Below are 18,941 nucleotides of genomic sequence, written 5' to 3'. Positions count from 1 at the left end.
CAGGTGTTAGAAGTAAAAGTTGCTCCTTGTCTTGAAGTGACATAAAAAAATATCCTAAAATAAGGCCTGACGTTATGTGAGAGTGCTCTTTCTAGAAACTTCTACACTGTTCAACAGAGAACAATGAACACAAGTACTGGGCTTTTCTCCACGGCATACACACGTTAACCCTGGATGGAACGCACGCGTATGAACAGCCTACCTTGGCAATTTTATTTAGGTTACAGTCACATTGAAATTTGCTGGGTGATTTCCAAATGCAGAGAAAGACACTCACTCTGCCAAATAAAGCTGAGAAGTCTGGAGTGTTTACTTTATTAAAAATGTAACACTGATTCATATGTATGTTTTACAGACAGTGCTTTAACACGAAAGGATAACATTTGCAGAGTGCTTTTGACATCCACAGTGACTCAGATTATGTGAATGATTTAACCTAAGCAAAGACAAAACTTTCTGAAGGAACAAAGACTGTTTTTTAAAAAGAGTCTTACTAGTGTTAAGACTGAAATAAAAAGGAAGAACAACAGAATTCTGGGTTTTGTGCAACTGTAAAGGAACATGCAAGAAAAATCCATTTAAATATTAAAATTTATGCTACTGGCTGTCGTTTCCAGTGAGCATCAGTGAAAAATTAGTGACTGTAAAGAAAATACTTTTGAAAGAACTCACCTGTCTAAAGAACTGTACATAAATTTCAAGGTCCTGACAACATTCTCAATCATGTTCCTCAGCTGAGAAAGTGGCACACTAAAAAATAAAAATGCAAAGGTACAGCTATGTTTGTAACATCTTTACTATGAATAAGCGTCAGCATCTTCTGAAGATCTCTATTCTTAACTAGTGATATGGTGCAAACAAATCTTCAGACTGTATGAGAGATCTCCTTTGAGTGACTTGCCCTTGGAGATGCAGACAGTAGTAAAGCTGGGGGATAAGAAGTCCTCTTATAACACGTAAATATGTAGTATTAGTGTTGTTACTCGGTAGTCTCTAACCAGGACTTGACTTTACCAAACACTGAAAATTACTGTTTCCTAGCCTACACGTATTTCTGAGATCTAACGAGACCTTATTCCCTTCAGAGAACATGAAAAGGAAACTGTAACAATGGATATACAAAAGATGCAAACAAAACCAATCAAAAAACTGGAATCACAGGTATAGAAACTAGTTATATAAAAAGAGCAGATTGTAAGCCCTCCCTTTTTTGCTTTTTTGATAGAAGAGTACAATGCGAGGCACACAATAGGAAACAAAATAAAAGAGAAACAAAGCATTTTATTTGAAACTCACTTTTCTTCAGGAAGGCCAATTACAAGCAACTTGTCAGATTCTTTCCAGTAAACAACTTGAACCAGTTTTCCACATAAGAAAAGGGAGGAACTAGAAAAATTAAACCAGAAGTACTTCTGTTAACATGATGAAGTTATAATAGATGACCATTCTAAGTCAGAATGATGTTTATGTATTTTACATGCAGAGTCTTATGCTCATGTATAATCACAAGCACGCAACTGGGCTAGGTAATGCTATTATCACAGAACTCAAAGACTGATTTCTATTCCAAATAGATCACACCAGTAGTAACAACATTTTCAAGCATATAAATACAAAGGATGAACTACTGAAGCGCCACCATCGTCTTCTGAATGATTCGGATACTCTTTAGAGGTCTTCCTGCCTAGCTTTTAACACAATCAACTCAGAAAATGAATGCCATTTCACATCTTGGTGGGGTAACTGGAGGTACTAATAAAGGTTCTGAACACACTAAGTCGCTCATAAAATCATTTAAAAAGACCTCACGTTTTGAAAACAAGCCAAGAGATGTTTGAACATATTACCAGAGTGATAAACATAAGCCTGAACTCTCATGCTGTCTCCTTGTATAGAAAATTGCTCTACAAAGCTCAGCAACTTCAGAAAGACACAGAGAAGTTTCATCTGAACCATAGAGAGGATCAGAACATGAAACAGAATTAGACCCAATGTTCTAATTAGCAGTAAACCATATATAATATACCAGATTATCAGATTAAATGTACTGATTGCTGCTAAATCCAAGGTCTGTAAATAGCTTGAACACTGAATTTACAGCAAAATTCCACCTTTCTTATTACCATGTTATAAATTTTAAATAACAAGATAACACTGTTGCAAAGTGAAAAAAGGGTAACTTTAGTTTAAGCTTGAAAGTTTCAAGAATTTAATTTTTAGGATATGGCTCCATGATTTATTTGCTTCGGTGATTCACTCATGCTGTAAAATTGATGGTACTGAACAAAACAATAGTGTCATTTCATTAGTTAAGAAATACCTCAGAAATTTTCTGGTGACCTGCAGAAATACTATCTTTCATGTAACCAAAAGTGCTTTCCAAACAAAATAAATTATAGATTTATAACACAATTAACAATAAAGAAATAAATATCCCAGTCTCAAAACATACAAAATACATGTGCAGACACAATAATCGTAACTTACTTTTCTGACAGAAAAAGCTTCATAGGAGACCTGGGGGCTATCTATTATATTTTTTGAAAAGATAACACAGTCCACAGAGACCAGCAGAAGTGCTTTTATATTTTTAGAACTCAAAACCAGGAAATTGAGAACCTTAACAGGAAAGATGAATCTATGTTATCATGGATTTCTGTATTATTTTTCTGATGATACCGTAGGTATAGATCAAACAACACACTGATTTGTCTTTTGGATGTGTTTGAAAATCAGGACATGTCCAAAAATGCTTCTGTATGGGAAAATTTCCATTAATAATGCATAAGCATTTGAGAGGAGCTAACATACCTCATGCTAATTAATGCGGCATTGCATTAAAATACTGGCATATGCAAAAGATCAAAAGCCTGTGTTTGATACCTGCTGCTAAAGGAGTCAATCCACAGTTCTATGGATCACTAAATCAGTAACATGACTTTTAGTAACTTTTTAACTAGAAAGTTATAAGCATGGTTAAAGCACAGTGTTAAAACTTCGTACTCAAAATAGCAGGATACTAGCAAGTCTGAGAAAAAAAAAAAAATTAAAAGAAACAAATGTAAAAAAAAAAAAGTAAATTAACCGGTATTAATTTTCTGGTAAACAAAAATATTCAAAAGTACTTCAAGAACTCCTTTTAAGGAAGAATTTATCAGTGGGAAATCCAACTTAAATATATTAAACAGGCTTTTTGCCTTTTGAGGAATTCTCTGCTACTGCCAATGCTGCTCACTACTGCACTACTGCTTGCACTCAGTATTCTGGGGCCGGAAATCCCACTTGCATTTGACTTTTTTATACCCATCCAGGTCTTGTGTCTGACACACAAGGCACTGATGTGCAGAAAAGCATCTTCCCCAAGAGATGCAAACTCATATACTGATTCTCAATGGGAAGAAGTATGAAACTGAAAAGTGATACCTGCTATCTCACTTCTAATTATTCCATCAGAATATCATCTACCTTTAAATATTCAGTCATCTCTTGACCTGTCTCCACCACCCATACAATGCTGCAAAAACTTAGGAATCAATTTTATTAAACGTCTTACTAGAGTCCTGGTCTGTGAATACAAAAATCTTTCAGGTGTTGCAAGTTGAATGTGAAATAAAATTAATTTTAAAGTAGCAGGGACTCATTAATTTAGTTGAATTACATTTTATCTTTTTTAAATTTTTTTTAGAATTTGATTGAAGCTGTTGTAGAATTTCCAGGCTGCCATAGTACAGTGCTACAGAATCCCAGTTTAGTGAAGGATGTTTTAAGAGATCTCTAAGAAGGGACCTAAAAACAATTTCAGTGAACTAAAATTCCTAGTCATTGCCATTCCCCCAAATGAACGCACATCCAGGCTGAGCAGTCCAACTTCAAGCATGCTGCTCTAGTTAAAACATTACTACCTAACAGGTAGAGTCACTCTTCTTTTGTCTAGAGCCTGATGCGTGACCCATGTGTGTTCTTCTGTACAAATACATATAAAAGAATAAACGTAGCAAGATATTACATTGCAAATGCTTTTACCTGATAATGTGGGTACCAGTAACACTTTCCAGTATGTCAGACAGTGTGAGAAATATTCCTCTCACACTTTTCAGTTTTTGGGATGCTTCTGATATGGGGTACTGATAAAGAATTTCTTGCTGTGAAAAAAGTTAGCTGTTAGTTAAGCAAAGCAAAATCAGTAACAAAAATCACAAAAAAAAACCCATAGAAAACAAGATAATTTTTTTTTCCAGGTATCAATTTTTTTTTAAACATGAAAGCTTTTCTCATGTACTTTCACATGACAACAAAACAAGCAGTGGTTTGCACAGGCATGCTGGAAAGTTCTAAAATGCAAATGAATGTTTCTGACAGTTTTAACTTTTTTATTTCATGGAAAAGGAGGACTTACTTAAAATCCTTATTTTATGGAGAGACATAAAATGACAAACAGTATGACCACTGCATTTTACAGCTTAACATTTACAGCTTAACTTTACAGCACAGTTAACAAATCTGATTCCAAGAGATAGCTAATACTTGTATGGTTCTTTCAATAGTTCAATTGTGATTTAAATCATCAAACATACAGCTCTTTAAATCCAACAATAAGAATATAAAAGCCTCTCTATATAACCCTAATTGCTTTACATGCATAGCACAAAACATAACTGAGGTATATATTCAAATAACATATACACCATTAACAATTTTATCACCAAACCTCTGACCATCTGTGTCAGCATATTCTTGAAGTCATCTTGAAACTGAAGATCAGTAGAGATAAATACTTGTGATAATGATTTTTCTTCTTCTAACCAGTTCTTAAAATTTTTTATGCAAGGATTTTCAAAAATTTTATATTTATTATTTTAGCAACCATAAAAATATAGTAAGAAGCAATTGTACAATTCCCCTACATTTATTGCTTTCTGCCAAATCACGATGGGCCAGAAATGCATTTAATCTTAAGCATATCCAACGCAAAGACTACAGTAAATTATCTTTCAACACAAACAAAAGAAACACAGACATGATTAACTTCCCTATTTATGTTGCGAAGCACATCCAGCCAGTGCCAATACCCGACAGAAAATTTTCCTTCATCAAGATTAAAAGAATGTAAAGTTTCATTAGAGAAGGACCTGGCAAACTCTTCATTCTTATCCAATTTAATTAGCTCTATTTTCAAATACTCATTAGTGACACAGATTTTTTTTCTTTGAATCAATCCCTCAGCTAGAAAAAAACCTGCCGTATTCCAATTGCAGCACTACAAAGGGCTCGGAAGAGCCTTTTCTTCTCCTCACTATGAGCTGTGGCCTCTACACAAAATTCATCTGAGAATTATGTGTACACTTTCCCAGGGAAAGAAAAGACAAGTGTAACAAAAGGTCATAGCTGTATCACATGCACGTATTAACGAGCTAGCAAGGTTCAGCACGTACCACCACACAGGACCAGCTGTCTTCAAAGCAAGGCGAGAGTTCACAGGCCAATGCCAACGGAATTAACAAACGAGAAGTAGCTCATTTCTTAAAAACTGCAAACTCTCCTTCAACCCCAAAACCCCAAACCTGGACAGACTAGCTAAACTAATGGCTTGTCAAAGACCTTCCCTTTTTTATTTTTACTTTACTAATTTCTCAAACCAAAATGAGCTTGAACAACATTTTTGAAAAATAAAAATAGCGCAGTCTTGACAACGTAAGAAATCGCTAAAAGAAACTGTGTCAAAATGGTGCCAGCCAGCTAAAAGCCTGTGATCTTCAAACACAGCGCACTAACAATAGAGGCATTACGGTGCGACTTACATGAGATTGAAAAAGAAACAGTAGATGAAAGACAACTACGAATTCTTAAAGATTAATTGAGAAATTATAAAATGAGGGAGAAACACTCCAGGAAGTACAAGTCAGTGTCTGTACGAACCAAGCTATCTTAACAGCTACTCAGTCACAGCTACTTTCCAAGTGTGCTAAACACATGCTTCCAGAAACACTATCATGTAGGAGGAATACAAACATTATTCCTTTTAAGACGTGGTGTCTCCAAAATCAGTTCAAACACATAAAGATGTTATAGTTGTACGCTGGTACAAATAACACGTCATAATCATTAACACCTACCTTGAACTAAAATGCAGAAAAAGACAAGCTCAACTTTACTCACTGAAACCACTATCACATGGGACGCTCCCCACATGCCTGCACACATCCTCAATGATTCCTACTACTACTTTCCTTTATAATTGAGTAGATAGAGCTTGCAAGTCTTAGAGCTCGTTAATTCTATTTTGGGTGCCAAAAGCTCACAAGTGGAAGAAATCGTTACTAGCTCTAGCTGCCATTGTTTACAGGGATGTGATCTGCATACCAGGCCTCCTTTGGATATGGGTAAAGAAGCTTAGTAAAGGATCGTTATATTTTTATTGTGTAATATGGCGGAGGTGCATGATAACGTCGCTGCTGAGCTGAAGTACTACTGTAAGCTAAATCTGGAACAGTACATCTACAGGATAAACGTCGCTTACTGTTCACTAAATGAATTAAAAACCAGTGCCTTGAAGAAGGCGGCATTCTTTTGTTAGGAAATGTTATAAAGAGCTTGATTATACCACCAAAGCATCTCTCAACATTAGAGACTATTTGGGGCTGCATAACTGCCAAGATTTCTCAGGAAACAATTCTTCCATGGTATGAAAGGAGAACAAGCATATTACAATCCCTCTTGTACCTCTGCTCAACATTCAGAGTTAATCCTGTTTCTTCGGAGAGTGTAAAGAAATAATAGGACAAGAAAGCAGTACTCCATTTACTCTGAAGTGCAGGAATTTCAATTAGGTATTTGTATATTTATTGACCTACCAATATAGGAGCCAGAGGCCCTGAAATAATGGATTTTTTTTTTTTTAATATTTCATAAAGTTTATGTGACCAAGGAAACATTGGTCTTTACAGCAATTGCTCATCACTGTTCTATCCACATAACATAGGAATCTTGGACTACAAACTTAGAAGTGAAGTCTGAGAACTATTTGCAATATGTAAGTGAACTTTATCAAAGTATCTTAAGTTTATTTAATTTACAGTTAAATGAACTCTTTTCATTTTTACTGTAGGGAAATAGCAAAGCAGAAAAATACTGTGGTATGGTATGTTTTAATGGAAGCTGTCTCCAGGTGGGAAAAAGAGCACAGAATGACCTCGTCTAGTTGCAATTCTATTAAAAAATAATAACCATAAGAGACACTTGTATAAACTAATTTCTGCTGAAGGTACCTCCTGTGAAAGAAATGTAGCCTCTTAAATGGAATTGGAAAGAACCGCAAACCAAAGCTTACAGTGTTAGCATCTTGCTGTAATACACAATGAAGTATACATTACCTCAAAAATATTATGTTAAGAGCACCATTTATATTGCAAAGTCAAGTACTCTAGAGTTATGAAGTACTGGATTTAGGGTTGACTAAGAGGCCTTAAGTATGCACACTCCTCTGCCCATCTCGTCTCTGCACAGGACAAAAGGGTTGAACTGAAGTTGCACAAGTGGTCATAAATCTGTCACTTCCTAGCTTTCAATCACTTGACTCTGCAAACTGCAGAACACTTTTTACATGATGTTATGATATCATGTAATTTTCTAGGGTTCTCCTCCCCAACCCCGTCTCTAGAAAATAAAATTAAATTCCACTACGTGTAGTTGTAACACTTTTTCTCTATTATACATCATCAACAGAGCAAAACAGACTTCTCTATCAGCTGAAAAATAGCATCAAAAAAACAAAGACATCTCAGAGAAGGGATGGAGCACTGACTGGATCTAAGGATTAATTCCAGGGGAGAGAAAGCAAAATGTCTTTCTTCTGCTCCCGACTCCATCACTGTCCCACCATCCTAGTCCCTGGGGACTGGCAAAACTTGTGCTTCATTTGATGGCTCTACATGACAGATAATACAAGATTCACTGAGGCACTACGCTAAATCTATGGAGAATTTACAGAAGGGAAGAAGAGCCTTTTTCCAAATGTCTGGTCCTAAAAAGTCTTCTTTGTCTATTTGTCATTTTCAGATCAGGCCACCAGAGGCCAAACTCAGCCCTCCACACTGTTGTCTGTCTTTTCTGCATTCTGAGTGGAGTATTTGTAGCTATGGCTACACCAGGAACAACATCTACACAAACTTACAATGGGTTATATGGACACGGGACAAAGGAAAAGTACTGCAGTAGCTCAGAAACGTTGCCCAAGAATCAACAGTGGATTGCAAACAGTAGACGTGCAAGAGTCCTCTAAGGCACATTAGCATTTCAAAACAGGAGGAGCTAGACAGATGATGTATGTGGACTGCCAACAGCTCCTGCTGGCTAAAATTTTTTTGACTAGGCAGATTTCATAGTTCAAGTTTGAGAGGCGTATTGAGAACACCCCTGTGAGCATCTGAGAGACAGTAACAAACTTCTGAATTCATCTCTGCTTTGTCTGTTAACACCTATAGCCTGCAGACACTCAGCAGCACTGAAGTGATTTCAAGTCCAATTAGAGTTTGTCAGCAGTGATGCTAATTTCCCCCCCCCCCCCCCCCCGCAATTTCAGGCCTTATTTCACATACCTCATCCTTAGATGTCTCAGAGTCCAGTTTCAGCGTGAGGAACATAACGATATGAGGCACACCTTGCATAGCCTGCTGAAGCTCCGTACTATCTTCTCTCCACAAGAGCCGAACCAGGTTGTTCATACTTGACTGTGCCCGTTTATACCTTTGCTCAGAAGTCTCTTCAGGCTCAAATATTGATGTTTCAAATGTAAGTTTAACCTATTAAGATAATTAATTATTGTGAAAATGAGGCTGTACTTACAATTACATTCTAGTATCAGATGAAATAGATGCCGTTTGAGCCCTTTAAGAACTTAAGTTTTCTTACTTTCCTGACAAAGATGTAAGCATTCAAAAAATTCCTGCTGTTTCAAGAACACCAATTATATAGTCAGCATTACAGAACCATCTATTATTAAGGACAAAGCCACCTATTACATGCTCTATGAACCATGTGAGTAAGCATGTGGGTTTGTGTGTTTTCATGCTTAATTCTTACGGTTTTGAGAATGGAAAAATATACTTACTGCTCTGGGTTGGTTTGAACACAAAACCTATTGCCATGCTTTTGAAACACACACAACATTTCACTTCTTTTGAAATGTCAGCACTTTCACAACTATATAACCTCAAGGCTCTTTCACGAGCATTTCTTTGCTTTTTTGAGCACACTGACAGGTACATTTGCACAGGAAAATCACTCTACATTAACTGCAATAGCCTTAATTCGTAACACTCAGTAACAATTCTTCTTTCAATCTGCCAAAGTTTTCACTACCTTTTTTTTTAACATTTAAAGTCAGCAAACGAGTTTTGTTGCCATATTTAACAACTGTACACAACTAGCAAGAAGCATAAAAAGCATTAACATCACTTGCTGCATTAGGTCTTCAGAAGAAAAAAAATAATCAAAGCACTGTCTCTCAAAAAATCATTGTCTCTTAAAAAATAACTTCAAGTTTAGATGATTAAGCTTACTTTGTCAAAAAGTTACATGAGGTTTACTGTTCTTTATTTCCTAAGTAAAGTAATAAACAGGATTTTTAGAATAAACACAGATTTCTTGGCTTACAAGCAACACAAAATCCAAACTTGGTGTGGAAATGTGTTTCATAATTTGCTTTACAGACACCCTTTTTATGAGCGCTGCCTCACAAAAATTATTTTAGTTGTTCCAGTAGTTATGAAATGAGAGGAATTTTTTTTTTTGTTAATTAACACTTCATTCAAAGTATGAAAGAAGGCTATGTAAGAAATGCCTAGCTCTTGACTGAGCCTAAAATTGTAATTTCCAAAGAGAATAAACTGATTTATTTTCTTGGATGATACCTGAGTTTTCATCATTGTTCAAAATGACTGGCGATGTATCTATTTAGACTAAGTAGGCACACTCTCAGTTCCTTCTTTCATATGTTTGATTCAAGATTGTTTGTCTGCCTTGAAGTATCCTTAACATGTCTATTGACTGGGAAGTTCTCAAGATAAGACATTGCACCAAATGCTGCTTCTTTTTGAAGTCAGTGACAGTTCAGCCTAATGACTCATGCAACAAAAAAGGTTTATATTTTCCCAGTTGCAACAAATTTGAAAAGCCCAAGCAGAGGTAATTTATACATTTAAACATAGATAATTTATATTTTCATAATTATGTATGTGTATACACACACTTAAAAGAGAGGAGTGCCAGCAAGAAATAATGATGCTTTAAAACACCCATTGCCTGTCAAAATAGATCAGAGGGAAGTGCCATCATCAGCTCTTCCAGCTACAACATTTAAGTCCCCGGCTGCCTTCCTCCCATTCCACTCAACTCCCTCCCACCACTTCTCATTAATCTTTTCCTCTCCTAGTTTGGCTGCTATCAGCGTTTTTATCTTTTCTCTTCCCATTCTCTGGCACAGCATTGCATTCAGTCCTGCTCTCCTGCCAAGTGCTACCACTTTCTTTTCTGCCAGTAACTCATCGCTCGCTCTCTCCTCATCACTTCAGTTTCAATTCATTACACTGCATATTAACAAGACTAGAGGAGCAGAAACATCCAGCTAGGCAGCAGTGGCTTCTTAAGACCCAGTAACTAGATTGTTCACAGTTTTATAGATGTATGTTTTCTCCTCTGGCATTCCGTGACTTGGTTCTCTTTCTTTGTCACGCCATCCGCGTGTATTTCAGAGCATTTTCCTCACACCGTTTAACTTCTTGCAGATTTCCTCAAGGCTCAATAGTTACTTCTCTTAACTTCTGCTACATCTTATCTGTGGACACTTATTCATGACACTTAAGCTACAGTCTCTACACTAATGACACACAGATGTAATTCGTGCTGCAGTCCATCTTTTAGACTCTCAATCATAAAAAAACAACAAACAAGTCAGTCTGCGTTGTCTTAGAGACACAACCATATGGCCTTCCAAGCAAGAGCTCAAAACAAATTGGGCCAAACAGAACTTGAACATTCCCTCATCATGTAGGCATCCATGCTGCCTCCCACATCTCTGTGGGCAATACCACACCACTCAGATGTGAAGTCACTGTATTTTGAGAAAGATCTCTCTCCACAATTTGACTACAAGCTCCTTTCCAAATCTTCTTGGTTCTATCTAACAGCTTGAAACATGACATTGTTGTTCCACTCTACTTTTGTCCAAGTTCTAATCTATTTCCTGCCTTTAAAAATAAAAAATACTGTGAAAAAGACCATCTAGGCTGAAAAATGCTGTATTAGAAAACGACCGAGATACTACATTTCTACATATCCTAAAAAACTTTTTTTCTTTTTGTGAATAAGAAATGAATCTTTGTCCTGAGCAGTGCATGGGATCTCATTAAATATGTGGCTACTGAGGTACCCTTTTGTAAACACTGACTGTCTGTCACAACTTTGATTCCATTTCTCCTAAAGAAAATCAGCTCAACGCACAGCAAAAAACAGAAAAGTAAATGAAATTAAGAATGGGAAAAGCACAGAAAATATTAGTATTCCACTCTATAAATACATAGCATGCACACATTCCCAGTACTTAGAACAGTTCTCAAAAAGACTTTAACCAAACTGCAAGAAGACACTGATGAAGGTGACAGTAACAGCAAACTGAGGTACATAGATGGGGATTTTTCCACTTAGGAAAGAGGTGACAAAAGTGCAACATGACAGACAGAGCTCTCCAAAGTCATGGAACGATATGAAGAATTAAGACACGGACAGTTAACTCCTCACAATACAGGAACCTGGAGGTATGAAATGCAATTAATTAGATGGCAGTTTGAAAACCAACAAAAATGAGCGTAACACAAATCAGTTATGCAAATTACTGCTACAGGATGCTGTGTAGGTCAAAGGAATTGTAAGAACTGGATTAAAAGAGGAGAAGGTACAAGCCTGTAAGTGATCCAACAAGTTCCTAACTATTGACTGCTGGAAGCTGGAAAAGTATGATGGGAAGGTCACTCTGTATTTCCTTTGTTTCTGAACACTCTTTACTTAAACATTTGTCAGTGTAAGAAACAGAAAATGTAGCTGCTAATACTGTTGGTCTGACCCAGAAAGGCACGCTTGCTTTATCTGCAAGAAAGCTGTATGTCTTAGAATATGGATTTTATTACAGGCAGAGCTGGTGGCACTGCCTGCCTTTTGAGATTGCCTGCCATTTCCTGTTGTAAGTCTGTTTTCCATGTGCTTATGGTTTGCACAACTGTAACTCAAAATTTCAGGCTGAAATTTCTAAGCGTCTGCCTCAGGCTGAATATTTTTAGAAAGCTTTGGGTAAAATGGTTCTGCAACTTCTGAGTATCTGGGTAAGGAAAAGTATATTCTTTTAGCATACCTTCCTCCCTCCTATTCTGTCTTCTCTGTCTTGTGGTGCCTATTTTGATTACAGAAGTGTAAAACCGTATGGACTGCAGAATATAACTTTATCATACTATCTCAAGCATTGATTGAGGGGTATGCTTTGACCTGTCACATTCAGTGACTGCTATAGAACTTCTAAAAGTAATGTTCAATGTTTTAATCAGAATTGGGACTTTATCTTACTAGGTGACATGCAAGCACCCAAAGAGAAACAGTTCTGCTATTAAAAGAAGACTGATGTAGCATTTGGACTTCTATTGCTCAATAAATATGCTGCACCAGCCCTTACATGCCCAGAAACTAGTTTGCCTAAACTGAGGTAAGGAAAACAAAATTCTGGAAATATAATAATGAGAGATGTTATGCCACAAGCTACAACTGAGAGAATCTAGGTAGTTAGTTTTTGACATTATGTCCAGTAACTTTAACACTGAATCCAGAAAGCAGTGACTTCGCTTATGTAAATAACTTATAACTACTGTAAAATGGCTTTAAACTGCATCTTTTTTGATATTTTGCAACATATGATGAATGAGAATACATTAACAATTTTGCTTGTGTAACAGCTGTTTAATTACTAAATCTCAGAAACAACAATGCTCTGTTTCTTCAGCAGCATGAACACAGTGTTCTACGCTGCAAAAAACCCCCAGAACTCTGCATTTAAATTCTCCACTGGTCTATTTCAGCAATCATTCTTCTGGCTTCATTCAAACTACACAGTAAAAAAGGAATAATTGCACTTTAATAAAAGGTTTTGGGAAGCCAACATGACAAACAGTTATACATTTCAAATAATCGCTGTCTACTTGACAGATTTACTGACAATGTAAACATTAATGTTGCACTAAAAGTAACTACTATACAAAGGGCTGCATTGCATTTTAGCAAGAAGTAATACATATACTCTAATCTAGCAAGGATGCAATTAAACAAACTATATAATCTCTGCTTTTTAAATCATTCTGTGTTTAAGAACAGTTACAGCAACTCCATATTTGGTCAAAGACAGGGAAGACAGGGTTTTTCTACCATGGAGCTCTGCCAATACCTGACCACAACTCTGGTAGCTTAGACAAGCTTCATCCTGTCAAATATCTTGGAAAGCTTCCTAGACTGACATACTCATACTCAATCTTACTGCAGTTGCAGCTGTAGTTCTACAGGCACTTATACTACGTGAGATGAGAACAGAAGCACATTTAACAAAACCTAAAATTTCCTCTTCATTTTATCTCTGGACAGTAAAACATTTCTATTAGTATCACTTCATATATTCTACCTGAAGAAGAACTACCAAGAGGTTACAGACATACTGTAAGAGACACTGTAATTTTAACCTGCTTCATCTCATATCTACAGGTTGCAACTTTTACTTTGTCTTCCTGTCTACCAGGAAATGGATTTAAGCAGAATAACTCAAAATACTTAATTTTACGTTACTAACCACCTACGTAATTAACACTCTCCTAGTTTAATTATGAAATAGCTATCTAATTCTTTATTAGTTAATTAATTCTTTATTAACCCCCCCAAATTATTATTCAGCTAGAAGAGAAGATACATACAGTAGGTTTGAAGGGAGGAAATATTATTCATCAGGTCCATTTTTGTTTCGTTTTGGTTTTTTTTGTATCAATTTCTATTACTGACTTCTATCAATCTTCACAATCTTCATCACTGTTCAGTTTTGAAAGATCTTAAAAGTATTTCATCTAATAGCTCTTAAATACTCAAGAATGTATCTATTTAAATATGAAAGTGGTATCAATTTCTCCATTTAATTGCTCTTAAATATCTTGAATAGCACTACTTGTTAATTCAGGCTTGCTTTTACTCTCTTGTGGTTTGTGAGTCTTTTATATTGATGGAGAGATACTTATTTTATATAAGTATTTCCATAGCAATTATTACCATTTTAAGAACAGTAATTGAAAAAAAAAATAAAGCCACTACAATTCTGCAGTTGACATATTTATTTTTAAGCTAGACATCAATATCTTGCTTTATATATGCTACTGCCAGATTGCACATCTCCAGCCCTATTACCCGTCAGGAATGAGGCATCACAACATTACATACTTTGTCCTTCGTTTGCCGAGATCAGTGTTCAAAATAACCACCATACTTGCCATCTTTGCCCACAACTGCAACTATCGCTGGTTAAAAGTTTGTGCAAATCTCAAAGGAGTTACTTCCCCGTATTCAACAAAAAGTAAGTAACTTTGATGCAAGTGGTAACATAATAATGAAGTTGTTTTCTGAGCAGGAAAAGTAGTAAAACTCGTTTTTTCACATATATATGTACTAGTTCTCATAGAGAAACATGAATACTCAGGATTCTGCAAGCACAGAATACTCTGATTCTCATACTGGGCAAAAAAATCAGGCGTTATGGTTAGTCTAAACCTACAAGTGTGCTGCTATCTCTTGCACCATGTTGCATGTGCTTTCTGACTCTGGCTGATGACAACTACACTATGTAACAGCTGGCCTGTGCCTAATATCGCTTAATGAGACATTGGCTGCAGTCACTTAACTGCACCTACCTATTTTTACAAAATTTACTAGAATTAAACTCTGAAATTTCTACTGTAAGTTTGACTGAAGTCAACCAATGTGTTCAAAAAGTAGATGAGGAAAAAAAAAAGGAACAGAACCAGAAACAGTATTAATTTTTACAGATATTTGGGATAAATTTTCAACTACTGTACCTGCATAGGACCTGGAATGCAAGACAAAACCCTTTCTATGTTTTCAGAATTCACATCAACATCATTTACAGCAACTAGAGCGTCTCCTGGAGATAAAACAGACAAAACCATGAGAAAGTCAGACGGTATTACACTGCAGTGCAAAGGCAAACAGTGTTTTGTTTTAAAAATTAACACGACATTCAAACAATCCTGTCTTTTTGTTACGCTTAAGTAGATGGTTTCTACATGCAACATTTCCTATGTTTAGAAACATTAGTCTGTTACCTCAATGCTCTTAAGGCCTTGCTGCCACGTTTGTATCATTTTACAAAAGTAATTGTCAAAGCCTCTCCCCTCCATCACGGCTTATATCACTCTCGTTACTTGATCGGAAAATCCAACAACTTCACCAATCAAGTTATGCCCAAGAATTACTTTTTTCCTTCCAAAACCACTTCTGTTCACTTGCCAAAACTTTTCCACTGCTTCCTCCATTGATACAAACACTACTGTTTCCAAAAGCATTCCAAAACTCACTCTTCCTGTAGCAGTTTACAAGTTCTAAGCCAACACTTACACCAAAGGTTTCAAGCGTTGGCTGAGCCTAACCATGGGAGAATCCCACCACCCCTGAGCTGCCCTCTTTGAAGCATTCCTGGCAGTTACCGTGTGTATTAGTAACTCAGCTCAGTTCACTAAACTGGCAGAGAATCATTCACTCTTCTGATTTCATCCCTACACCTCCTTTGTCTCTCAAGCTACATCACAATTCAGTCCTTTCTTCTTTTCCATGCCTCGCCCACTGCTGTGGCTTCTTATTCCATCCTCTTCATGCTTTTATCCGCCAGTTCTTCCTCCCTAGTGACATCTTGGTTTTCTAAATCCGACTCTCTTCTCATTACTGGAAATGGGGAGAAAAAAAATAGGACCTCAAAGAAAAAGTGTTTAACTGCAAATGGAAAAGGTTTGAAAAATTAAAGGCACTAGTTATGAAAAGCAAACAGAAACAAATTAGAGCTTACAAAATTAAAACCCAACTGGGATTTCTATCTAAAGTGAGGGAAAATATTCTAGAGAAGTGTCCCAGTAATAATTAGTTGATAACCTCGCCTCCCTCAAAAAGATGAGTATTTAAGCATGGAGTATGTAAGAAGGATGAGCAGAGAAAAAAAAAACCCACACCCATGAAGTTAGAAAACAAAGCTAAAATAACATCAAAAGATAAAACTACTTAGACCTGTCAAAAGGAATAGAAATTGAAAAGGAAAAAAAGAAGTTTTTTTGGCCATTCATCTACTTAAAAAAAAAAATGGAAGCAATAATAAGAAAAGGACACATATTAAAGATATTTCAGATATGGTAGTGGGAGACTAAATCAACCAAAAGATTTGATTACTTAAGCTGGCAATTTAGAACATCAGTCCAACATTTAAGGTGAGATTTTAGGTGGAACCCAAGTCAGAAAAACTGTCACTAAAAGGATAGTCCTTCATGGTTTCTCTAATGTCGACATCCAAAGTTGGAAGCACTTTTCAGTATAAAAGAAACGCTATATCACAGAGTAAGAAACCAGTAACTATTACCGGAATAACAGAAATATAATGGAATTAAATAGTACATTCCTTCTCAGGAAGGCAGTCAAGTAACAGAAAACATGAAAAAGACAAACTCAACACCCGGGTACTTTAGGAAAGACATTTCCTTTGAATGTACATGAGCATTAATAGGACCTGACAGGATCCTATCCAGAGTACTCCTTACAATTCTATTGACTTGTGCTTAAGAAAATGAAATCAAATGAGATCTCATACATAGAAGTAATAATGCAGTGTCCATGGGAGATGGAGAACCTGTTTATGATGGTTAAAGATGAGGTGAGTAAAGCCTAAGTGTGAAAGCATCTAGAGGAGAAATCAGAAGGTTCTGTAGTCTCAAAACAGACTTTTGAAAAGCTGTTTCAACAAGGCTAGCTAGTGCAAAATACCTACGATGAAACAACATAAATTTATGAAAAGAACTATAAGAAGTGACTGCCAGTGGAACCAGGATATAGGACTTGATGGCTCATTAGGTCCTTTCCAGAGCCAAATATTCAATTTCAGAGTAACAAACTAGGACTTGTTTTCAACTTGATTTTCTTTGGTGTCACCTTCAATTGCCTCTCCCTTCTGTCCTGTTGGGTGAAAAACTCGATTAGTTCCAGCTTGTATCTCTGTCTGTAAAAAGGGAAATACAGAAATTAGCTGCTTACTCAACACTGAAAGTGACTTGATTCCAAGGTCATTCTTACGCCAAAACACCAAGAGCTGCTCTGGGCGAGCAAACTGAAAACCAAGCTTAGTTTTGCTTGAGCTGCCCAAAGACTCCTGGAAGTACCTCCAAATCCTCTCCAAGATTAGTAATACTGGCATTTAAAAGAGAGTAACATGTAATGTGAGACACTTAAATGACTGAAAAAAGAATAAAGAATTGCCTGAGGTGCTCTATTCTAGGTACTCTTGAGCTTTGTTTTCTAAGGAAATGAGGCTTCTACAATGGTATGATGAGCAGCCTTAATCCCGTTACTAAATTTCAGCCAAAGCTGGAAGAGAAGGCACAAGCCATGTTACATGCCACAAGTTCTCTTAATGACTGCTGGATACAGAAGCTCCTTCCACTCCCTTTTCCTTCCTTCTCCTGCCCCAGGTAAAGCTGCACCCTGAGCTCATCACCTGGCCTCTCTGTGCTCCGAGCTGGCCCGTCTGGACAAGGGCAGTTCCGAGCCAGACACAGCGAACACTGCCTTGTCCAAAAAGCTGTTAGAGGGTATTATAAAAGCAGTATGAGGTATCCCCATGGGTGGGGAAAGGCACAAGGGGAGGAGTTCTGGGACTGGCATAGTGAAGGTATGTGGATATAAGGTAAATCCAGAGACAGGTGGACAGTTTGTTATTTCATCTGTTCACAGTTTGCTTTATTATTTGTATCTACAGCTATATCTCATCACAGTCAAGTGAGCCTTATTGAAAAAGGTGAAATAAACCATCATGTCCCTCACAACTATTGCTGCTACACTTCCAGGGTTCAGGGAATTATATGAATTTCAGAACGCACGGGCTAGAAGCAGCAATGGTGACACCTGTCCTTTTCTCCTGTGCCAGGACATGTGAAAAGCCAGAGGCAGCATTACAGCAGCATTCCAGCAGCATTCAACTACACCTCAGCCAGGTGATAGCAGCAGTGCTCATCACTCTTTCAAGCAGGGTAAAGAGATTAGAAAAAGGATATGGATTTGTAGCAAATGTGCATGTTAGTATAATTATATGTTAAGCCTTGTCTTGGCAACAAAAACGTGCTCAACTGCAGAAATAAAGCACTGCGCAACTAAGGTTCAGTGCACATTTCGACTTTTCCAGGGAGACTTGCTCAGCTCAAACTAACACAGTGATGATAATCATGTGCACATGACAGAAAGGCAGAATCTGTGTCTCTAAGGTCTCTCCATTTCCTGAGAATATAATAAAGACAACAGAATCTGAAAGTTTAGAAGAATTCTGACAGTTTGTCATTATTTCTATCTTCTACCTTGTTGTTAAATACCATCAAATACAGCTGGAATTCTTCCCAGGTACCAGGTCGATTGCTCAAAATCAGTGCAAAACACAATTAAGGCCAATGAGAGAAAGGACATTCTTCTGAACTAACCATCAGTAAGGAAATACAGAATCTCCCAAAAAGGCAAGCAATATTCCTCTTTAATACACTAGGCACCAACCATCTGCTCACTGGTCTTTTACATTAAAGGAAAATTCATTTCTACTCTTTCTTACAGCAAAACAA

The 18,941-nt window shown here is 36.8% G+C and overlaps 1 protein-coding gene across 1 annotated transcript in view; it reads right to left on the bottom strand.

The window, feature by feature from the left end:
- INTU (inturned planar cell polarity protein) overlaps positions 1–18,941 on the bottom strand; it is a 47,360-nt gene that overhangs the window by 15,355 nt on the left and 13,064 nt on the right. The window contains exons 3-7 of the mRNA XM_086611789.1: positions 15,141–15,226; positions 8,595–8,798; positions 4,024–4,142; positions 1,297–1,386; positions 673–750 (exon numbers count right to left, since the gene is read on the bottom strand). Coding sequence (XP_086467915.1) covers positions 673–750; positions 1,297–1,386; positions 4,024–4,142; positions 8,595–8,798; positions 15,141–15,226 — 577 coding nt within the window. The remainder of the gene's footprint in view (positions 1–672; positions 751–1,296; positions 1,387–4,023; positions 4,143–8,594; positions 8,799–15,140; positions 15,227–18,941) is intronic.

Source organism: Tauraco erythrolophus, chromosome 5, assembly GCF_009769465.1.
Source record: "Tauraco erythrolophus isolate bTauEry1 chromosome 5, bTauEry1.pri, whole genome shotgun sequence".
Lineage (NCBI taxonomy): Eukaryota > Metazoa > Chordata > Aves > Musophagiformes > Musophagidae > Tauraco > Tauraco erythrolophus.
Note: the sequence above shows the minus strand (reverse complement) of the source record. Positions and strands in the feature narration are given on the sequence as shown.